The sequence below is a fragment of the Culex pipiens genome, chromosome 2 (assembly GCF_016801865.2).
Source record: "Culex pipiens pallens isolate TS chromosome 2, TS_CPP_V2, whole genome shotgun sequence".
In the NCBI taxonomy this organism is placed as follows: domain Eukaryota; kingdom Metazoa; phylum Arthropoda; class Insecta; order Diptera; family Culicidae; genus Culex; species Culex pipiens.
Window position 1 is genome coordinate 90,638,035 of NC_068938.1, and position 24,648 is coordinate 90,662,682.

General features: G+C 41.7%; 1 protein-coding gene across 1 annotated transcript; it reads left to right on the forward strand.

Moving 5' to 3' along the window:
- Nucleotides 1–1,573: 1,573 nt before the first annotated feature.
- LOC120416299 (polycomb protein Sfmbt) lies at nucleotides 1,574–20,271 on the forward strand. Its single transcript, XM_039578018.2, has 8 exons — nucleotides 1,574–2,095; nucleotides 9,049–9,206; nucleotides 9,476–10,256; nucleotides 13,418–13,913; nucleotides 13,985–14,844; nucleotides 17,827–18,266; nucleotides 18,330–18,636; nucleotides 18,704–20,271. Exons 1-8 carry the CDS (start codon nucleotides 2,089–2,091, stop codon nucleotides 19,501–19,503), a joined length of 3,849 nt encoding a protein of 1,282 aa, XP_039433952.1. The 5' UTR covers nucleotides 1,574–2,088; the 3' UTR covers nucleotides 19,504–20,271.
- The last annotated feature ends 4,377 nt before the right edge of the window (nucleotides 20,272–24,648 follow it).

The window sequence follows — 24,648 nt, forward strand, 5'->3', positions numbered from 1 at the left end:
ACAAATTTATTCAGAAATAAGGTTCAACTAGACTTTTGGTAGTTCCCGTTAAGTACACTTAAAAAGCGTCATTCTAGGTTCATTTGCGCGTTTTTAGAATTGAAAAATACCCAACCTTGTTTAAATGGGATTTGAAAATGTCCAGCAAAACTTTGTCATCAAATTACTCAGTTTGAGGTTGTAGCACATAGGACCTTTTGAAAATTTACTCTAGAATTTTGGCTAGAGCCTCGACTCGATTCAGACTCGATCTCGAGCCAGATCGACTCGAGGCTCGAGCCAAAATTCTCAGTGGGAAAAATGTATAGTTTCTGGCTTTACGTAACGTCTTAAGGAGCGTTCTTTTATTACATAACGCAAAAAAAGATTTTTAAACCTCTCCCTCCTTTCGTAACAAAATTTCCATACACATTTTAAATATTTTGTATGGAGGGTAACATGGCCTTCGACCCCCCCCCCCCCCCTCCTCGCAAACTGCGTTTCGTAATAAAAGAACGTTTCCTTGGTACGCTGGTTGCCAGAATAATGATTTGAATCGGCTCATTTAAAACTTTATACAGACATTTATGTGCAAGACAGATTTCTTGCAGATGTTTGTGATTTCTTGCAGATGTTATGATGTCATCAAAAAAACACAATAGCTAATAGGACCTTTTCAAAAAAAACTCTAGATATAATATATACACCCTAAACAAAATTCATGATTTTCTGAATTCAATATCCCACTTTTCGTAAGATTTTTTCAGTTCAACCCATATAACCATTTTTCATGGTTGTAGTACCTGAACTCAAAAATCGTATGAAAAAGTGGGATATTGAACTCAAAAAATCATGATTTTTGGTAACAACAGCACCAACATTAGAAAAAAAAATGCGGCTGTCATTCCATGGCACACTTTTTTCGTAATGTTGGTACCACTGCGTGATTTTTACATTTCGGGCTTTCACCATTTGAACACCATTTTCGCTTAAAAAGCTGGATACGCAGACTTTCCTGCGAGTATCTATAATGAGCTGCGTTGGTTGCTGTGATTCCCCATTTGGAACTGTCAACGCAGAAATCTTGCGAAAATTTTCATATGTTTCAAAATTTAGAACTGCGGCAGTTGGACTAACAATCCAAAGGTCGTCAGTTCGAATCCCGGGGTGGATGGAAGCTAAGGTGTAAAAAGATGTTTGCAATTGCCTCAACAATCAAGCCTTCGGACACCTAGTTTCGAGTAGGAATCTCGCAATCGAGAACGCCAAGGCAATGCTGTAGAGCGAATTATTTTATTTGATTTTTTACTCTGTGATGAGGAGCTCGTTATTTTTTATTTAAATTTAACAACAGGCCCAGTGCTAGAAAGACTTGCAGGTCATTATTAAGCACAAATTACTTGTTAGATATATTTTGAATAAACGTGCAATGTGTCAAACATGTTTCCCCCGGCTCATACAGATCTTTACTCTCTGATACAGACTTTTCCCTTTTGCTTACAGATGTCTACCCTCTGCTGGCCACCCTGCCCACCTTCAAGCTCAAACTTCAACAAACTCTCTGCGTGCCATCGGGCAACACCGACTGGCGGTTTCATTCTTGTTGCCTCTCTTTTTTTCCTTCTTCTAATTTCGTTTTCGAAGCCCACCGTCGTCGGCCCGCAGGACAAATTTTGTGACGAGTTTTTCGCGTTTTTCGGCACGCAATTCTAGCCCGAATCGGTTTCCGCGTGCGGTGGCCACTGCCGGCAGCAGAGTGCGAGTGGTTCCGGAACCGGGTTTTGCGACGGCGGCCGGAACAAAATTTTCGCCTTGAAGGAAAGTTTTTTTTTTCTTCCTTTTTTTTTGGCTGCTCACTTTTGTGTGGTTGGTGGTGGTGCGGACTGACAGAACGCGCTTGCTTGTGTTTGTGTGAGTGTGTATGTGCGTCGTTCTCGGACTGGAAGCAGAATATTTTCGAACCCCGGAACGGGAACGCAAAAGAAGCAGCAGCAGCTGTGGAGGAGAAGGAGGACACCGAATTGTGTGGTGCAAGAAAACATTGTGCAAGCATCTTGTCACAACAACCGGGAGAACCTTCCCCCAAAGCTATGTGTAGCTAGTTGAAGTATGAACGGTAAGTGGCAACATATCCAACGGGGAGCTTTTGACAGGTTCTTTTGCTCCCCCCTCGAATCCCTTCTTTGTCCTGCCCCTTGAACGGCTAAATTTACGTGAATATTCTGGAAATTGAAGGCCAAACAGTGATTTGTTGTGCAAAAATCGCAAGAACATCATTTGCGGATCCGAATCCGATTGTGGAAGATCCACTTCCGGAAGGGGACAAACATTCTGGCTTCGCGAAGGAACGCAAATCATTAGCATTTAATTGCATCTGCCTCAGACACAGGCACACATTGTTCCTGTCCTGGCTGCAGCGCGGACAGGGATGCCAGATTTCACTTAGATGAACATCATTGTTTTTTAATCAATCATAATATGATTATGAAAATTTACATGATGCAATGTTTACATTACTTACTAATTTAATTTGTAATTTGTTGATCCAAAATAAACTAACAAATTCTAAAACACTAGCTCTAAACCGAACAAAAAAAGCTAGTTACAAATTTCAGAAATTCTCCGTTAAGGTTAATTGATTTACTGATTATTGTAGTCTTCAAAATCATAAATTTATCAGCGTGCGCATTAGTGTGTCCCAAAAAACACGAAGTCGAGGAAATTAATGTGATCAGTTCTCATTTAATGATAGATAATCATGTTAGAAACAACTCTCTCATACATGAAAACTTTCGGAAAAATCGTTTACCATGTTCCTTGGGCATTTTTTGAAAAAAAAAATCAAATTTTTCGACTATTTCACCAAATCTGCTTAGTAAAAATGAAAAATCTTAAAATTTTATATAGCCTGATTAGATAATGATGGACTGTGGTCCAATAAACAAGTTAATGTACCGTTTCGGTTTTTTATTAAAACCTTGTTTTCACTTTCCCGGTAGCTTCAATGTAGAAAAATACGAGTTTTAGCTTTACTTTTTTTCAATCTTTTTCCTCAGTATTGTGTGTGTTTAACAAATCCAATATCCGTAGGCCGGCTACGAAATTATGGGAAAGTATAATCTGTATCAGACTTGGTTTATGCTGATACAGCTTATCGCAGTTCCGGACATTAGGTGGTGTTAGGCGCTGCTTCCAATGACCCGTTTCAGAATGACAGAGCTCCTTGCGGTCCAATTCCGAGGTCATTGGGCATTGTCTGGCCCCGCCTAAATTGGTTGTTGGTTGTTGATAAGTAAGCAAATTTTTAGAGTTTCAGTTTGGATAGATCTCACCATGTTTCTGGAATTTCCGGGAGCCCTTTTTGTCAGCTGCTTTTCTTCTAAGCATCTGGATGTTGCCATCCATTTTCAGTCGTAAGCGTTTGTTTGGTTCACTCTGTAAAACGATATACGCACCAAAAATTTCTCCTAACGCTTAAACTAATCGAATCAATTATGACCAATAATTCATAAAATAAAACAAACCGTCAAAAAGTAATTTGATTCCGCATCACTGTATTCAATCTTTTCCCTCAGTATTGATCACAAAAATTTCCTCATCTGTAAAGATACATGCATGTATGTATTATGTAGGAAATAGGACGCCGTCTTGTGTAGGAAATTTTCCGACGAAGATTTTTGTCTAAGCAACTTTGAAGTTTCATCAACTCTGAGCTGAGATATTCCAGTTTTTGTGAAGAAAGAATATTGAATTTCTGAAAATATTGAAATTAATCATTTTTGACATAAAATACTAAAGGAAACTGAACCCTTATTTGAATTGAGGCTATATCGCATCTGTTTTTAAACATAACTAGCTCATCCTCTAATACTTCCCTGGGCCTTGTAAAGTCAAGGGGCATGATTTGATCCTAGTGCATTAGTTAAAATTTGGGTATAAATTCTTTTTTATAAGCACTATGGACACCACTTCATGCTACGAGAACTCGCTTTGTAGCAGCCCCAGGGCTTAAGCGTTGACCGATAAGCTGTCTTCGTGAAATATCACAATTGCACAAGACACCGCTGCTTCTGTGACTTTTTCACTATCACAATGTGGGATTTAGGTGGGACTTCAGGATAGTACAATTGATTTGTTGCTTAGCACTAGCATTTAAAATAAATCTGTATCTTTTCCAAATCTATTTGATGATAAATTTAGTTGCAATTGTTAAGTTAGAGTAATGCTGTCAATAAACTTTGATAGATGTAGAATACTAGGCATTCTTTTATGTCAAATTGTCCATAGAGTCTCGATCAATCAATAATGTAATGATATCGGACAAAATTCGTTGATCTGTTGAACTAACGGTTTTCGGATTATGGTTGTATTGACCATTGTTGCGAATCGAGGAACTACGGATCTTTTGACGTAAATGATCATTTCTTTTTAAAATCGCGATTTCTATCCTATTTGTACATTAGTTCACAAATTTTTATTGTTTTTTTTATAGAAGTAGTACTGCAACAGTTAAAGGAACGTTTAGTTTTGAACATTAAGTTTAGAGGATTTTAGATTAAAATTTAGATTTTCAATCCAAAGTAGTTAGCAAATGAATATTTGGACTTAAATGAATAATTGAATAAGTTGGACTTATGAATAACACACAACTGTGCATTTATTCTAGAGTCAGATCCATACAGCGTCAGTGTTTATTTGGTCGAAGTGTACTAATTCATTGGCAGATCTGATTCTAGTTGTAATGTACGACAAGACTTCTGACGGACGTGACAGGACGAGGGCCCAGTTTAGAGGTTTCAACATCAACGATGTGCGGCTGGACCACCCTCCCAAAAAAAAAAAAAAAAAAAAAAAAAAAAAAAAAAAAAAAAAAAAAAAAAAAAAAACTAGCTCATCCTCTAATACTTAGGCCACCTGTTGTTTTCTCATGGCACACTACGTGCTAAATCAGTGAATTACTTTTAGTAAATAACTCATGTTCAGAGCATTTTGAATTTAAGCCAATCGATGCACGTTTACTGCGTATCCATGGATACAAATCGATGCCAACATTTCAAAAAGCATTATGTACACACCATCCTTTTTGAGAAAAGCGCATTTGAATGTTGAGCATCCATTTTCAATTCCCATTTTAATATAAAAGCAAAATAAGATTTTCTAATAATAACAAACGATGAAAAACGTTGCTTTTATTGATACTTGATCATCCAAATTCAATAAAACATTATTTCCGTCGTTTTATTTAAGAAAAACAAACATAACTTCTTTTGAAATCACCAACGTCTATATCATCCTGCTGTCATTGAGGGGGGGCTCTTTGTTATGATTCGTTTTTCTTCGCCGAATGTACATGGCGCTTTTTTCATGATGCTTTTTTTTGTCACGAGGTTCATGTAGTCTTTTATTTGACAGGTTGACAGGGCTATATAAACAGGGACTGCTGATGGCAGAGATTTTGTTTATGTTACTTTATTTAAAATCATGATTAAACAGACTTTACTGAAGTAACTTTTGCTCATTTTTGGTGGAGAGGTAGCTTATTAGGAGTACTTAACCGGCTCCGTGGCTTAATGGTTACGGCTTCTGCCTCACAAGCAGAAGGTTCAGGGATCAAATCCCGGTCGGTACCTTTGAAATTTGGAATCAGGAATTGGAACAAAAACGAAACTGAATCAGGTGGGATTCGAACTCACACCTCTGGATTGATGGTCTGGGACTCTAACCAGTCGGCCATCTGAAGGTTATAAAACATGTTGTATTCTTCTCATATTAAATACGCTCTGATCCCTGATTTGCCTGAAGGGATTGGGAGTCTTAAGATAGATCAAGTATCCGTCTGGTGCTTGCTTCTATGTTAAGGCGGGGCCGGACAATAGGGACGTGGCGTTACATCGTGCTGCCACCTGGTTTTTTTAAGCGCAAGAGTGTAAAAGTGCTGAGTCATCGTCTAAAAATAGACGGCGTCCTATCTCGCCCAGCAAAATTAGGTCGATAAAGTAGTCGGTTTCGATGAGCAAAAGTGGAAAACGTGGTCTAAAAATAGCGACGCCATCCCCCTATGCCCAACGACCTCGGAATTGGGCCGCTAGGATCTCTGCCATTCTGAAATGGGTCGTTGGAAGCAGCGCGAGGGCTATCACCACCTAATACCCGGGACTGAGATAAGTTGTATCAGCATTCGGCATATACAAAGTCTGATACAAATTATACTTTCCCATAATTTCGCTACCGGTTAGCGGGTATTGGATTGGACCACACACACACACACAGAGGTAGCTTATTAGGAGTACTTTTAGAATATGCAATAACCCAGAAAGTGTCAAAATGTACATGATGCCTTTTGAAATGTTACCGTCGATTTGTACAATGAACCGCTACATAGGGGAAAGTGGGGCAAGTGTAACAAGTTAAGGAAATGCTCGTTATAACCCATTAAAAACGTTAGAAAATCTGTCGGTTTCTTTAAAATCATCTGATTCCAAGTCGTGACTAAGACTTTGCTGGAATAAGTTTTCAAAAAATTCTGTTTTTTAATGTCCCTGGGCTTTGTCATAATGAGTGTCATAGGTTTGATGCTTGTTTGGCAAAGAGTACAGTCATCCCACATATTCGGAACACCCACAAATTCGGAACACTTTTGTGATAATTTGTCAATAACATGCCAAATGCAGCTTTTCTGTCGACCCTACTATTTTTAGGACCTTTATTTGGACATTCTCTTGCTATTTCACTAGTAAAAGTAGTATTTTTTGAACAAAAAACCTCATTTCAAGACTATTTTATCCAGAGCAACAAAACACTGCCTCCAAATTGCCTGTTTCATAATTGTGGGATGTTATTGTGCCTCCCACAATTGTGGAACACCTGAATCTAACTGATATTTTCACAAAAAAAAATATCAGACCATTCATAAAACATAACTAAGCTTGCATTTCGTTGCTTTCAGTGCGAGAAGTCATTATTTTGTAAAAAATATATACTCATGGAGAGAACCAAAGTTTGTTTACATCCGTAAGAAAAAAGTGTTCCGAATTTGTGGATTTCAAGGGTCAAAGTTTTTCTTCAAAAACTTTATATAAAAGTTAAAATTTGCAGTTGTTCGATACAGCATTAAAAGATCGCAAGAAAAGCTTCCAAATGAAGGTAAAAACGAATCATTAAGTTCAATCATTGATTTTCTATGATTTTTTGAACATTGGCCGATCTGTAAACTGTTTCGAATATGAGGGATGACTGTATGATTTGATTCGATGTGGAATTAAAATCGAAGTGTTCAGTATATTGCTGAAGCTTCCATTTTTACACATGGACACCACTTCATGCTGCGAGAACCCACTTTGGCGCAGTCTCAGGGCTTAATCGATGGCCGGTAAGCTGTCATCGAGACAAGGAGGTTCTCAGATAGTGGAAATATCACATTTGTACAATGAACCGCTACATATGTGATTTTTCCCTATCTTAATGTGGGTGTCAGGTTAGGATGCGGGTTTTTTTTTAAATTTAGTTTTTGTAGAATTTAGGATTTTAACTATAAATATCAACTTTTTATACTTTGCCTTTAGTTATTCAGGGACAAAATTAGTAACCGTGAATTTAGTAATTCTATCAGAATCGGTGATTTTCATTCAAGTACCATAAAAACTATTATGATTTGTCAAAATTTCCGTAGAGTCTCGATCAATCAATAGTGAAATGATATCGGACTAAGTTCGTTGATCTGTTGAACTAACGGTTGTCGGATTATGATTGTATCGACCATTGTTGCGAAACGAGGATCTACTGGAATTCTGACGATCAAATGGTCGTCTCTTTTTCAATTCACGTTTTGTAATATAAGGACTGTTATTATTATTTTTTTTTTTTTTTTTTTTTTTTAAAGCGGCCAGACAGGTTTTAAAAGAAACGTTTTTTTTTGGCTTTTAATTAACATGTCGGGGATTTGAGATAAGTGTAGCTTTCGGATAGCTTGCTTTAAATCTTGTATTCAATTCAAGTTAGGTAGTTATCCGCAAATGAAAATTTGGACTTATATGAATAATTGAACATTTTGGACTTATGAATAACACACAACTGTGCATTTATTCTAGAGTCAGATCCATACAGCGTCAGTGTTTATTTGGTCGTTTAAATGGGACGAAAGGCCGTAAGAGCAATGTCGTACCGCCCCTTTCAAATGTTGCTCCAGAACTGTATCAGCATAATAGAGTTATCTACGGGCGCATGTGTTGCGTGTACGTACACGAAAAAGATTGAGGTTAAATTTTATACCGGCCAGCAAAAAAAAATTGCGTGCAAGTGTGCGTAAGATCGGGCTTAGATAACTCTATACAAGTCTGAAACAAACTATACTTTCCCATAGTTTCTCTGCCGGCCGGCGGATAGTTTGGAAATACACACACAGGTGAACGGTAGTACGCAATTGTTATTTCTACCTCATATCTCTTTACTCCTTTTTTTATTGTTAATTACTACAAAATCAGCAGGTGCCGCCTGAAGTGTCGCGTACCTCGAATATCCCTGACCCTTCTACACTTCTCTCGTGTTATTCCTTCTACGCATACACACTTTTTTGTTGTTGTTATAAAAGCCATCACCGATATCAAACAGTCTGCAGATGCCGCCGAATAGCAACATTATTCGTTCCTTTTTTTTCCTTTTCCCTAGCATTGAAAGAACTCTACCCTCTTTTCTTTTCCTCTCTCAAATTCGGCAGTGTCTGCCTTGGTTTGGGTGCATCATTTTCGGTGCCTTCCACCAGGTCGACGATGTTTTGATGCAAGATGGTTATTTGCAGCGAAAATTACGATAAACGTCAGCGACCCCGTAATTGAGATAGGTTCTGTTGATACGTGATACGTAATTCAGAGGAGGGGGGAAATGTTAGGGTTTTGCAAGAATGAAGAAATTATTAGGAATGTGCGTCATTGTACTGGGAAGGTTAATTTCGCAACTGTTACGTGTCAACCAATTATGAAAAGATTACTGAAACGCACAGGTTCATACACGGAGTAACTTGTTAGTTCAAGACACTTAAATATCTTTTTTTTTTCTTTTATTTCCCTCTTTCAGTTTTCAACCAAGTGATACCTAGTATGAATCCGCAAGAACTTAGTACTATGGTTTGGATGGGACAGTTCGCCTCACCACTGGATGAAAACCTGACCAATATGTACGGACAGCCGGTGCCAGCCGTGATGGACGACATTGCCCAGCCGACCCCGTCAATGGTAAGTGCTCTTGCAGAAAGAGGACCTCCTCCATCAATACCGTAATTCAAGAGTGTGTGTGTGTTCGTTGTAATGTATTTTAGTTTGCGCTTTTTCGTAACTTATTTTGTTGAGTAGCACTTTTGTTTGGGGTTTTGTCTAATTTTCCTTTTGTTTTATTCTCTTTTTTCTTTTTTGATTTACGTTTCGTCAAATTTTGGGTCGGACACAACACATTGAATAACCCAACAAAAAACACTCGTCAACACACAAAACAAAAATCAACACAGGACATGAACCCGGCGATCGGATCACTGATCGGTGACTACAGTGGCCACGTGACGGCCATTCCCACGCCCGGCGGAGGCCTCGCGGCCCTCCCGAATCCCGAGCTGGCCATCACCAATCCGGAGCTGTTCAATCTCCAGCAGCAGCAACTTCAGCTGCAGCAACAGCTCAGCATGGGCAACTACAGTTTTCTGGAGCAAAGTGGGCTTGCGGGTCAGCTGGCTGCCGCGGCCGCCGCAGGAGCTGCTGCAGCTGGAGCCGCTGCCGCCGCCGCCGGAAGAACCACCAACGAAACGGGCCCCCCGACCATGGTCGACGACGACGACGATGAGCCTGGACTGACCGACGAGGAGCGCGCCATGCAAACGTACGAGCAGTACCAACGAATGGTGGACGCCAACGAGTTCCTGTCCGTAACGGGCCAGGAAACCTTGCTCAGCTACAAGCTGATGAACGAAGCCCAGCTCCTCCAACCGCAGGGCAACTTTCTCGACTTTGACGTGCACGACGACGACGGTTCCTCTAGTCCGACCCACGACATGAAGCTGGCCGGCATGGCGGAACACATGGCGGCGGCGTCCGCCAGTGGCATGATGTCCTCCGGTGGTTCCCAGCACGGACACGGAGAATCCGGTGGCGGTGGCGGCAGCGGGTCGGCGGCCATCCGATTCCCAAACAAGAAGATTAAACCCGTCAAGCGGCCCGGGCTGGTCCTGAAGACACCGATCGCGTACAAGGGCGACATCGATCCGTCGGTGATTCCGATCCAGCGCGATGGAATGGGTAGGTTGGATTTTTGGGAATTTACGGATTTTATTTTGTTGCGGTTTGAGTTTATTTTGCTCCTTTGTTCTTGTTTGGTTGGATATACGTTTGAAAAGCATTATTAAATGTTGTTCACTTATCACATTTGGCTCAAAACAAAAACTTGTGGAATGGGGAATTTCCATTTCTCATGCAACAAATTCCTAATTAAGAGTATTGAAAAAAATTGACATTCGAGCGAGTTGTGGCGCTATAAGTACGGTATGCTGATCGAGAGGAACGCGGTCAAGAAATGTTGCGTGTTCTTTTCGTGACCCCCCCAAGAAAAGTTGACAGCTCGGTTGACAGTTCGGTATGAGCGCGATTGACGGTGTGCGCGCTTGAGGTTCTTTCGAGGAAAAAATAAAAAGATTAAAAATATTCAAAACTTACAATTAAATAGATTAAAAATGTTTATTCAAAAACTTTTAACAACAATTATAAACAAAATTAAGAAATCAATAAATAAAAGCAAATTTAGAAATTCTTATATTCTAAAACAAGAAAAACTAAAATTAAAAAATATGTAATTATGAAATAAGGAAATTAAAAAACTATGTAATTATAAAATAAGGAAATTAGGAAACAAGGGAATTAGGAAATTTGGAAATTATGATAATAGCAAATTAGTAAAATAAAGAAAATAAGAAAATTAGGAAATTATGAAATTATGAAACAAGGAAATTAAGAAATAAGAAAATTAATATGTAAGGATATTAGAATGTTAGGATGTTAGGAAATTAGGAAATGAGGAAATTAGGAAATTAGGAAGTTAGGAAGTTAGGAAGTTAGGAAGTTAGGAAGTTAGGAAGTTAGGAAATTAGGAAATTAGGAAATTTGGAAATTAGAAAATTAGGAAATAAAGAAATTTTTAAAATTCGGAAACTAGTAAATTAGGAAGTTAGGAAATTGGGATATTAGGATATCAGGAAACTAGGAAATTAGGAAGTTAGGATATTAGGAAGTTAGGAGATGAGGAAATTAGGAAACTAGGAAATTAGGAGTTTAGTAAGTTAAGAAATTATGAAATTAATATATTAGGAAATTAGGAAGCTAGGAAATTATGAAATAAGGAAAATAGGAAATTCAGAAATTAGAAAATCGTGAAATAAGGAAAATAATATGTTAGGAAATAAGGAAGTTAGGAAATTAGAAAATTAGGAAGTTAGGGAGTTAGGAAATTAAATTAGGAAATTAGAATATTAGGAAGTGTGGAAGTTAGGAAATTGGGAAATTAGGATATCAGGAAATTAGGAAATTAAGAAGTTAGGAAATTGAGAAGTTAGGAAATCAGAAAATTAGGAAGTTAGGAAATTAGGAAACTATGAAATTAGGAGTTTAGGAAGTTAGGACGTTAAGAAATCAGGAAATTTGCCAATTCTTTTTAAAGATCAAAAATTGGTTGAAAAATTGATTTCGGCGATTTTTTTTTTAAATCGAAGCCCGTCTAAAGGCGGGATTAGGTTGTAGAGGGTTAACTTAGGCCGTTGCAAATATTTTTTGGAGTTTATGTCTTCGACTTTGAGCAAAATCAAAGAAGGGGGACGAAAAATTAAAAAAAAAATGAAATTGCAAGCCATTGTTTCAACCTTTTAAGGCATTTTACAACCAATCCCTTGACCAATCCTGTTATTCAGCAATCATTATTTTTAAAATAATTTAAGTACCTTCGATTAGGCTGGTACAAATTTAATTTAAAGTTTGGACTCACAATATAAAGGTCGTTAGTTCGAATCCCGTCAAGGCAATTTGACCAAGAATTTGACAAGTACAGGCGCATAAATAAAAAAATGCTACATGATATTTTATTTTATGATGTATTAGGATGATGCCTTGCAGTTTTGCATCATTTCCGGCATTGTTCTGTGAAAAAGTTTTTGTTATATTGACCAAAAACCCATATAGTAGAGCAGAGGTACCCCATCGGAATCCGGAATATCTCCGGTAAAAGTGGACCATATTTGTCCCCCATCTGATAGTTTAAAATATAGACAAATCTGGATCTTTTGCAACCGGAAGCATCAAAATTGGTCAATTCTACTAAAAGTCATAAGATTTTTAAGAAAAAAAAACGTTACTTAATCCACCTTAAGGTGGTTGGTGCCTTCCTCTCATTTATAGAGTAATTCCAACCCCTCTAAAGTGTCCACATGGTTTATGGATCGTCCCTAACGTGATCGCAACACCAAAGAGGTCCTAATAAAAATAAGTGATGAGTAAAAAAACAGACTACCTGCAGACTTTTTGTCAAGATTGTACATATTTCCGTGGGGAAATAGATTGAGGTTATGTAAATTCAGAGCATTTTTTAAACTGCTTGTAATTATAGATAGGTAAGTCAGATCTTGAAAATTCTTAATCCCCAAGAAAGCTTATTTCAGAAACTTTCTAAAAATATATAATATGGCAGGTTTCCATGCAAAAACCACCCTTTTTTGCAAATTGTGAAATTTATATGCAGCAGTTTTTTAAGCATAACTTTTGATGTGCTTTACTAAATCTTATAAATTTCAATAGGGACTTATGGGACCCCAAGACGAATCGAATGAGGCCAATACGGTCAAAATCGGTTCAGCCAGTGACGAGATATTTCAGTGACATTGATTCGGTACACATGTCTACATACAGCCAAACACACAGACATTTGCTCAGCTGGTGATTCTGAGTCGACATGTATAAATGACGGTAGATCTAGGAGGTCTAATTAAAAAGTTCATTTTTCGAGTGATTTTATAGCATTTCCTCAGTAAGGTGAGGAAGGCAAAACAGGGGTCAAATGAATGCCCAAGCGTTTAAGTGTTAACATAACAAAAACCTAAATCTTCAATTGATCTGAAAAAAAAACAGACGTTTTACTTAAGATCGTAGACATCTAGAGTTTTTTTTTTTTTTTTTTTGAGTAGGTCCTATAAACATATTAAAGACAATAGTTTATAGGACCTTTTTAAAAAAATAACTCTGGATATTTATGTTTCAAAAGAGAGGCATTTCAAAAGACGTTAAATGAAACATGGACTCAAAACAGCAGCGCAGCTTTCGGTTATCCTTGGAACTTGTAGTTGCTGCAGTTACAAGAATGAATCCGTTTCATGAAAATAATTCTAAACTCAATGTTTTTCTTTCCTTTCGCCACCCTCCAGCAATTTGCGAAAAGTGCGGCGCAATAGGTGTGAAGCACTCGTTCTACACCAAACAGCGCCGGTTCTGTAGCATGACCTGTGCCCGCTCGTTCGACGCGTTACGTCTGTACGGTGGCAACAACAGCAGCAGCAGCAACAGCGGTCCTTCGGCACCTTCCTCCGTCGGTAAACTCCTAGCGGGTTCCACGACCACAACCCTGGACGACGGCATTCCCTCGCTGGCCAATCCGTCGGCCCTTCCGCCCGAACAGCTGATAGACGACTCGGCCGCCGAGGACGACGAGCTTTCGAACGGGGGTTCCACGTCGGCAGCGGCCGCGGCCATCCCCGAGGAACTCATCGACAGCAAACATCTACTTCAGCAACAGCAACTCCAACTGCAGCAACAGCTGGCCCTGCAGCAGCAACTACAACAACAACAACAACAACAGCATCATCAACATCAACAGCAGCAAGTACAAAATATCAACTATCGATTCAAAATGTCTCAGATTGGGTAAGTTCCGCGGGTAGAGGTGTCCTGCGATTGCAAGTTGTCTAACCTTCATTTTCTCTCTCCTCCTCCAGAAGCGACAATAGCAATCACGGTGTAAATAGCGACAAAACTATCACTCACGAGATCGTTCCCCAGGACGAGATTCCGCAGCTTCCGCGGGGAACGCGTCTCCCATCGCCTTGTCCGCAGGACGAACGGATCATCAGCATCCGGCGGAAGCCGTCGGAGTTTATCAACTCGTTCGACTGGACACCGGCCCTGTCGGATCCGACGTTCTTTGCGGCACCGGTGACGTGCTTCCGGCACGCTCCCGGCTACGACATGTGGCCCAACGTGGTCATCGGCATGAAGGTCGAGGTGGAGAACACCGACTGCGACCCGCAGCAGTCGGCCCTGATCGGCGGAGCGCCGCACTCGTTCTGGGTGGCGACGGTGCTGCGGATCTGCGGCTTCAAGGCACTGCTCCGCTACGAAGGGTTCGACACGGACTCCTCGAAGGACTTCTGGGTGAACCTGTGCTCGTCCGAGGTCCACCCGGTCGGATGGTGCGCCACCCGGGGCAAACCGCTGATCCCGCCACGGAGCATAGCGAAGCCCTACAAAGATTGGAAGGAGTTCCTCGTGAAGCGCCTGTCCAACGCCCGCACCCTGCCCTCGACGTTCTACAACAAGATCAGCGAAAGCTTCAAGTCACGCTTCCGGGTTGGGCTGAACCTGGAGGTGGTCGACAAGAACCGCATCAGCCAGGTGAAGGTCGCCTCGATCAACAAGATTGTTGGGAAGCGGCTGTACGTGCGGTACTACGACAGTCCACCGGACGACAACGGGTTCTGGTGCCACGAGGACTCGCCGCTGATCCACCCGGTCGGGTGGGCCACCACCGTTGGCCACAATCTGGCCGCGCCCGAGGAGTACATGGAGCGGATGAATGGTGAGTGGTTTAATATTGATTATTAGTTTATCTTTTACTAGCTTCTTAAGTGAGGGTACAAGAAGTGTCCGAACATGACGTCAACACAACCTTCAACGATCTCAACGCTCATGTCAACAGACGAACGAGACCTCCAGAAACATGATCATACGCAGTAGCTTCTTCCAGTACAGCCTTCACGGAAAGTAGACCTGGAGATCTGATACGGCGATCGCCACTTCTGGGACATAATCGGCCTGGTTGGAGCCGCATACGCTCAGCCACCATCAGTGCAGCGGAAGCCGCGCTGGGTAGTGCGATCCGAGTTAGTCGAAATGATTGGTAGGCCGACGAGTGCCAACGGATTACCGCCGAGAAGAAGGCAGCTTACGACAAGAAACTGCACAAGGCGACGAGAGGAAACGAGTGGAACGATACAGGCAGGCTCGGAATCGGCAGGTTGCGGTCTCTAAGATCAAAGTGCAAAGTGCCCACACATCACATCTTTATCGACTTCAAGGCGGCCTATGATACAGTCGACCGCGAGCAGCTATGGCAGATTATGCACGAGAACGCATTCCCGGATAAACTAATTCAGTTGATCAAGGCTACCTTGGATGGTGTGATGTGTCACGTGCGTGTTTCGGGGGAATCAGCGGTACCCTTTGGATCACGCCGAGGGCTGCGGCAAGGTGATGGTTTATCCTGTGCGCTGTTCAACATCGCCCTTGAGGGCATTATACGAAGAGCGGACATTTACACGAGTGGCACGGTCATGATCAGGTCCTACCAGCTGCTTGCTTTTGCCGATGACATCGACATTGTGACAAGAAACCTGTAGACGGTGAAAGATGACACCCGACCGAAGGTACAAGCAAGACGCGTAGGACTTGGCATGAATACGACGAAAAAGTAGTACATTAGATGAAGGAGTTCGAACTACGTCGGCCTCCAACTTTCTCACCCCTCTAGCTGTGGTCGATGATGAGTTGGAGGAGTCGAGCGAGTTCGTGTACTTGGGATCGCTAGTAACCGCCGACAACGACACCAGCAAAGAGATCCGGACTCGTATTATTGCTGGGGATCGTTCGTGTGCGTACTTCGGATTACGGAAGACCCTCACACGGATCGAGTGCAACGCTGCACAAAGCTGACGATGTACAAATCACTGATTAGACCGGTAGTCCTCTATGGCCACGAGACATGCGGCAGGAGGACGAACGTGCCCTTGGAATTTTCGAACGGAAGGAGCTACGAACGATCTACGGTGGAGTGCAGGTGTCTGACGGAGTGTGGCGAAGACGCATGCACCACGAACTGCACGCGTTTCTTTAAGAACCGACCATCGCCACCCAGGCGAAGATCGGGAGGCTCAGGTGGTCCGGCCATGTCGCCCGAATGGACGATAGCCTGCCTGTCAGACTGCTTTTTGACCGCGCTGAACCAGCTGGCGAAACAGGCAGAATAGTAGGGAAACCGCGCGCACGGTGGGACGATCAAGTGAATGGTGACATCTAGAAGATCTGTAACCTGGAGAAATGTAGAGTAGCAGCGCAGATCGAGAAAGATGGAAGCGCCGACAACGACTCCAGCAAAGAGTTTCTAACACGTATTTCCGTGGGTACTTTAGATTGCGGAGCACCCTTACATCGGATCGAGTGCAACGCCACACGATGTTAACGATGTTCAAAACACTGAATAAACCGGTAATTCTGTATGGCCATGAGACTTTGTGGATGCGGAAGACGAACGTGTAAGCCGTGGGCACCCCTGTCAAGAACTTTAATAAGTAATGCAAAGCAGAAGGTTGAAGAAACGAGAAGGTTGTACTAACGCTGAAAGTGGTGAAGACCAAGTGTTAGGCGTTTGGGCTCGCGTAAAACCAATCGTGACCATTTTGAGGTTCTGCAAAATTGGTGTACCTCGGCTTGTTTGTTGGGTCGAACATCAATACAGCAGTATAAAAAATCACAAAGCAATCTACCGAATTATGTGGAGCAAGCTGAGACCGATGAACGAGACCTTTGTCGGCGAATACCAGCGTGGTTTTCGAGCGGCTCGGTCAACTATGGATCAGATGTTCACTCTGCGACAAATTCTCGACAAGTTCCGGGAGTACAACCTGCAAACACACCATTTATTCATCGACTTCAAGGCGGCATGTGATTCAGTTAAAAGAAACGAACCTTTGGAAGGTTATGGTAGAACACGGCTTTCATTGGTATTGAACGTCGTTCAGTGGAGGAAGCTGATACTCCCTGTGGCTAGTTACGATCACGAATCGTGGGTGCTTAAGAAGGCTGACCAGAGAGCACTTAGGGTCTTCGAGCGGAGAATTCTGCATGTTATCTTCAGCGGCAAGCTAGTAGGAGACCGTTGGCACAGGCGCATAAACTTTGAGTTGTACCAAGACTGCAAAAACGCTAATATCGTGAAAGTAATCAAGCACGACCGAGGGGAAATACGGCGTCAAAAAACTGTTTAAAATGGTTTGACTAAGTAAATTTACTAAGTAACCCATGCTTTTTTTCTCGACGACCGGACAACCACGTCACTTGCTGATGCAGAAGGACGCAACATCACGGAAATCCTTGAACCGCACAAACATGGACACTTTTACAGAAACTGCCCGTGCCCTGTTCCTGATCAAGCCCGAACCCCCGCGTTGCACTTGTTCAATCACCGCCAATCCGAGTCCTGCTACAATGCCAATGCCACGAGCAAGATCAACCGGAAGGATAACGCGCAACCCCTTCTTCAACTATTTGGGTCACTTCCGGGCCAACCACCGCGATCTATCGCCGGTGGGTGTAACCGTGGAGGGTGCCCGCGTTTGGCGTAGGATGACCCATCAGGAAAAGGCGCCGTTTGTGAGGGTAGCACGGTTGGCGCGACGACGCCGTAGGGGAAGACGGTCCAGTCGTTAGACATTGTGTTGACGTGGAAATAAATTATTTGTGGAAAAAGAGACCAAAAGTTGTTTTTGTTTCTATTGCCTTACAGCGGCCCGCGACCAGATCCTGGAGCCGAATGAGGACGACGCCACGATGGACCTGTTCAAGACGAACTTCCACTTTGAGGAGTACTACCTGGAGGGCAAGCAGACCGGCTTCGAGGAGGGCATGAAGCTCGAGGCGGTCGACCCGCTGAACCTGTCGTCGATCTGCGTGGCGACGGTGATGTCGGTGCTCAAGTTCGGCTACATCATGATCCGCATCGACTCGTACGATCCGGACGTGAGCGGCGCCGACTGGTTCTGCTACCACGAGAAGTCGCCGTGCATCTTCCCGGTGGGATTCTGCACGGTGAACCAGATCACGCTGACGCCGCCCAAGGGGTACGACCTGACCACGTTCACCTGGGACCAGTATCTGGTGGACACGGACAGCAAGCCGGCCACGGAGGACCTGTTTCATCGGGATCCGATTCGGCAGAAGTTTAAGGTGAGGTTTGAACAATTTGGTTGGGAGGGCGTTGTGACGAAATTTCGCTTTTTGTTTCCCAAGGTTGGCATGAAGCTGGAGTCGGCCGATCTGATGGACCCAAGACTGATTTGCGTGGCGACCATCTCGCGCGTCGTCGGCCGTCTGCTCAAGGTCCACTTTGACGGCTGGGACGACGAGTACGACCAGTGGCTGGACAGCGAGAGTCCGGACATTTATCCGATCGGCTGGTGCGTGCTCGTGGGCCACAAGCTCGAGGGACCCCGCGTACTGCCGAAGGTTCCACCGGCGCAGAAAATCTCCCCCAAAATTCTCAAAAAGGGCAAACGGAAGAAAAAGACCATGAAGTTCGAGCTGAACGTGTCCGAGCGTAAGTTGGAATGACGAAGCTGCCTGACTTGAATTTCAAGCTAAACTCCCTTTTACCTTCCTTTCAGTGCACCCAGTGGCGACGACCCGCACGGCTTCGATCAAGAAAGAGCAGGAACAATTTGAACAGCAGAAACTGCTCAGCCAGAGCAGCAACGCGCCCTACTCGTTAGCGGAAATGGACGACGACGAGGAAGACGACAGCGGCGCATCCCTCTCCCTTCACCACCACCAAATACAGTACACGCAGCAGCACCAGAGTACGCCCGTGACGGCGCCCACGCTGGACACGCACCACGTAACCGGTGCCACGTCCGCGTCCCTGCTCTCGATCAAACACGAACCGCCGCACGAGCCCCTGCTCGGGCCCATCTTTGACCAGTCCAACGAGAGCCTCGGCGTCGACGACGACGACATGGCGGACCTCAAGACGGAGGACGAGGACGGCGAATCGAACAGCGCCACCGGCAACCCCTCCTCAGCCCCGTCCGAAATCACCGACATCGAGATGGAGAAAATCATTCCAAGGCTAATCAATGACAACGGAGGCAGCAGCTCGCCGGAGCCAATGTCGGCGGCGGCGTCCGCGGCCGGCGGCCAAATCAACCCGGACGCCTGGGACGTCAAGGACGTGGCCATGTTCCTGACGGCGAACGACTGCTCCGTGCACTGCGAGCCCTTCCTCGCGAACGGCGTCGACGGCAAGCGGCTGCTGCAGCTCAGCAAGGACGACATCATCACGCTGCTCAACATGAAGGTGGGCCCGTCGTTGAAAATCTACGATCTCATCCAGCAACTCAAGTGCAAAATCGACCCGAGCAAGTCGCGCCTGCTGCTCAAGTCCAGCCTGGGCAAGAAGTTTCTGTAGCGGGCCGGCGTGCAATCGTCGCGCCGCCGCCGCCGCCACAATCCAAGAGTATTAATTTATGTCTCCGCGTGCTTGATTCGAGCGCAGTCGCAACCGCCACAAATCTGGCGTTTATTTAGGGAAGCTTTTCTTTTTTTTTTTTGTTTTTATTGGTAGATTTTTTTCCGTGTAGCAAAGTTTATAGGTCTCTTTTTTTTTAAACCAAGTACTCTTTCTGTTGTGATGAAAGCGAAGTCTCTTTTTTTAATCATTATCAAATAGTGTCGGTAAATTCCAAAGCTTTGTGTCGTAGTGCAGTTGGGAGAGTTAGATTTTCTTTTTTCGCGAAATGAACATTTCCAGTGTGAGGCAGGGAAGTGTGGGAAAAGAAAGAAAGCAATTACCAAAAACCTAACACATGGAAGGAAACACCACTTAGATGAAGGGGGGAGGGAAACATAATCAGGAGCGCGAAACGGTCACGGGTGGAAAGTCGCCTCAAGTTTGGTGTGTAGAGACGGAGAGAGAAGTTGCTCGAATTGCTATCAAGATAGGTTTACTTACACAGTGTCTAAACATCAAGCAAACAAGCGATACAAAACGTATAAAAAGTATACACGAAATTGTATAAAGGTAAAAAAGTCTAAAACGCTAAGGTAGTATAATGTTTCAGAATTTATTGGAGTATCTTTTTACGAGGAGAAAGAGAAAAGTAAAAGTATATTTAGAGTGTAGAAGCCAACATGGAAGAAATACAAAGCAAAAGGAAGTAATATTTCTTGAAAATAGTGCGTGTGGCTTGTGTGTACTGTTATCCGAAAGTCCTTGTATTCGTTCTTTTATGTTGCAGATTATCTGATTTGTCTAATCGGCAAAAGTCACCGCGGTACAAGTTCAAGAGCTAATTTAGCTTCAAGTTAATCCGTGCTCAACCGAATCTGAACACCGGACCATCGAGATCGATTGCTGATCAAATCTTTTTGCTACGCCAAATCCTCCAAAAGTGTCGCGAGTACCAGATTCGACGCACCACCTGTTCACGTTTTCAAAGCAGCGTACGACTCGGTCGATCGCGAAGAGCTATGGAAAAACATGCACGAGAACGGGAGCGTTCTTTTATTACGTTACGCAAAATTTGGGATTTTTGACCCCCCTCCCCCCCCCCCCCCCCCTTTGTAACAAATCGTAACAGATGAGCCATCCCTCCTACCCCCCCTGTCTCCCAATTTTCGTAACATTTCGTAACAGACACCGACACCCCCTCCCCTCCCTAACTGCGTTACGTAATAAAATAACGCTCCCAACGGCTTTCCCGGGAAGCTGATCAGAATGATGTAATCAACGATGAGTGTCATTGTACTAGAGCGTTCGAGGAGGTGGTTACGAGGCGGAAGCGTTACCACTGGACTACGTGGCTTGGTCTTAACTTCAATAAGGCTTTATTATATCATTTTGCCTTAATCGCCATAATCTATGCTCTGTTTTTTGTATCCTTTCAGATTTCTCTTGCCAGGATCAACCAAACTCCTTCACAGGTGGAAACCAATGGAGTTTGACCGGATATTTAATACATAATTGTTAACACTAAAATTTATTGTATATTGTATTAAAACGATGTAGGTTTTTGGTGCTACTGCTTTGGTGGCTTTTCCTACCGAATAAAAAATCAAAAAAAAAATGCTGTGCAAATATTTTTTTTTAATTTTATGTCCCTCAAATCTGACCTAAGTCGAGGGGGACAAAAATATCCCAGCCATGGATTCAATATATGAAAAAAAATTGTTTTAAAATGCATTACACACCTGTTCAGTTGTTTTGCAATCTTTAATTTGCAAAAAAATAATTTTTGTAGTGCTGTACATTGGAATTTCATAAAAATTCATAATATTTTTAAGCGAACCCAAACATGCTAAATATCAATGAAGAAAAAAGCATTTTTGATTGTTTTCAGTTGCGAGGGCGTAAACTTTAACCCAATCAGGACTGAATTTTCAAAAAAATATTTTTTTCAGTAATGATGGAAAAATGATCCTGAGGACCATACGAAAATCAAAGGTTTTCCCGACATTTTTCCTTTCGTTCGTTATATAAATAACAGTGAATTTTTGCATCCTTTGTATTTTTAAGCCAGGGTGGCCACTCAAGTCGGCAAATCGGGAAAGTCGAAAATTCGCCAAAATCCGCTAAAAATTGAGAAAAAGTCGGGAATTTGTGATTTTTGTCAAAAAGTCGGGAAAACATTTCACATAAAATTGGTAAAAAATAAAGTCTTATCAAACTGGAAACTTAGAAAAAAAAACTTTTTTTTAAATTCCTGAATATTTTTAAAATTATTTGAAAGAATACCCTGTAAAAATAATGACAGTTCTCAATCTGAGCCATCAACCAACGAAATCGGGTGCCTCCAAAAACGGCCGATCAATTAACCGACTAAGTTTGGATGCGTATTGTTTACAAAATGGACTTAGTGAAAATATTTGCTATTTTTTTCGGCAAAGGAAACAAGTGAATTACGAAGTGAAATTGATAGCATTTTGTGGAAATCCATTGAAAGGTAAGTTTTTGCAATGAAATATGTGGTAAGCTTTTGAAGGAAAACATCCGGAACCGTCCTGGACCTTGTCGGACACTTCTAAAAGAGCAGGTAATAAATCATGAGCATTATTTTATTTTCAGATGCCGTAGCGAAATCAAGATTGCCGCCGGAAAAAACAGTCAGGAGTTTTAAGGTATGTAACAATAGTATTCATTATATGCAGCGGATTGACCAACGGGTTCCAGTAAGGGCCCCCCGGAACGAGTATTTTTAATCAGCCGACTAATTGATTAATTTCGTCAGATCAAGTCGGCTAATTCCGTGTACCGATCCGTCGAATATCGTCTGTGTTAAGTTTCCATAAGAGTTGGGTGCACCATTGACCGATTCTTCAGCCAACTCCGTCGGTTGATTCAACCGACTAAAACCAACTTAGTTTTGGGAACAGTAGGGTGTTTTTTTTACAGGGTACAAATATTATTAACAGGGTGGCCACTCAAGTCGGGAAATCGGGAAAGTCGGGAAAAAGTCGGGAATTCGCCAAAATGCGCAAAAAATCGGGAAAAAGTCGGGAAAAGTCGGGAATTCTAGGCATACTTGTTTGAAAATTATTTTTCAACTGTTGAATATTTTTTTTTTACAATTTTCCAATTGAATATACTGAATTCTGCTTTAGTAACTTACTTTAAATTTATTATTCTTTCCACTATTTCAATATATTTGAGTATGGAAAAGCTGTTTAAGACATTCAAAATCTTAATGAATATTGGATACTTTGACACAGATTTTCATAATATTTTTTTATGAATCCAATGATCTCTATTAATTAATGTTTTATCAAACAAGAGGTAAACTGCCGTTCTAAGCATAATTGTCCCATGCCATTTTTGGACGATTATGACTTTTTGACATATGAAAGTTTAGTTTTACATATACTAAAAAAAAACACATAAAATCTGGTATTTTGTTCGGAAACTCATTAAAAACAACACCAAGTCTGTTTATCCCATCGTTAAACTTCTACGCATAATTGTCCCACCAAGTATTTTCTTACACGGAATCATTAGCTTTACGAAGCTTTATGTCTGGTTTATCTGTTGTATAGCAACAGGATTACAAATAAGGGTGATAAAGTGCTAACTGGAGTGTTTAGGGACACATAGGGCGAATCGGAACCCGCGGGACAATTATGCGTAGAAACACAGAAATCGTTAAAAAAATTCAATCGCGTTTTTCTCAGTTGCACTTTTTAAAGTTAATCAAAAAATAATATAAAAATAGAGCCTAATGGCCAGCTTAGAGTTATGACAACATGAGTTTGGCAATGTTTTTTTTTGTACATATTTTTAATTGTTTAACTAAATTCATTAAGTAATTTATAATATGTTTTTATTTTTTCAAATATTGCCCTTGAACTTTTTTTGAGAGTATGGAAAAATTACCTACTATAGATAAAGCTTGATTTTCAGTTTTCGGAAAACTTAAATATCGAATAAAATCCAAAATTGAAAAACTTTTTTACGTTTTAAAACTATGACCAAACTGAATTTTCATTGATAAACAAAAAGAGTTTAATAATGGCCACTACATAAATTAACATTGATTAAAAAATTCAATATCAAAAATTACAAAATTTAAAAGGGAACTTGGCAAAAACATTTTTTATGAATTCCTTGGCATTTTTCTAAATCCTTTGAAAGAATAATAACAGCAATTATGTTTAAATCGTTCTTTGATTTAAAATGATGATGAAATTTAAAAAAATTGGAACGAAATTTTAAGTTCAGTTATCTTTAACTTTTTGTCATTTCCAGTTGAAACGAAGTATCAAAAAGTATACGTTTGCCAATTTAAAAAATAACATGGAAGTTATAAGTATTGTTGATCTTTCGATTATATTTCAAAGACTAATTGTTTGTGTTTCTACTCTGAATCATAATAATGAATTTCCATTTTTGAAGTATTTTTTTATTTGTTGTTCAGTTTCTGTATTTACAAAAATTGCCTATAGTTGGAGGGGTAGGCGTGGCTGAATGGTTACGCTGTTCGCTTTGTAAGCGGAAGGTTCTGGGTTCGATTCCCATCTGCTCCTATCGAGAAATTATGGAAAGAAGGAATTCTGAACACTTGAATATGAACGAAAAATTCATTTGCTCGCGGCGGGGTTCGCTTGGTGAACCGAATTGGAAAGCTTCCAAAAATGAATCTAAGAACATACGAAGAATTAAGGACTATAAATAGATTTGACCGGCCGCATCACTTACCACGGTGAATCCTGGCTTCACACCCATCTTACTAACACCCTCAAACCTCACGTGATACTTTGTCGAAGACGCAGCCGATTTAGCGGTCTTCATCACTCAAGTATCGGACTAAAATTCCTATCCACTTCCCCCGTGTCTTACCACTGGTCGTGGCCGGCGCTGTGATTGACTAGCATGATAGGGACAGTTGAAAGTTGCGAAGTGGTGATGATTGGTTCTTACTCTTCATCTGTGGTCCACGGAGCAATTCTTGGAGGTCCTGGTCAATAACAGAGTAGCAACTACGGGTAGACACCAATGCTATGCTATGCTAATTGCCTATAGTTGGATTTTTTTAAATTCATTTAGAATTTTTTCTCGGTGATT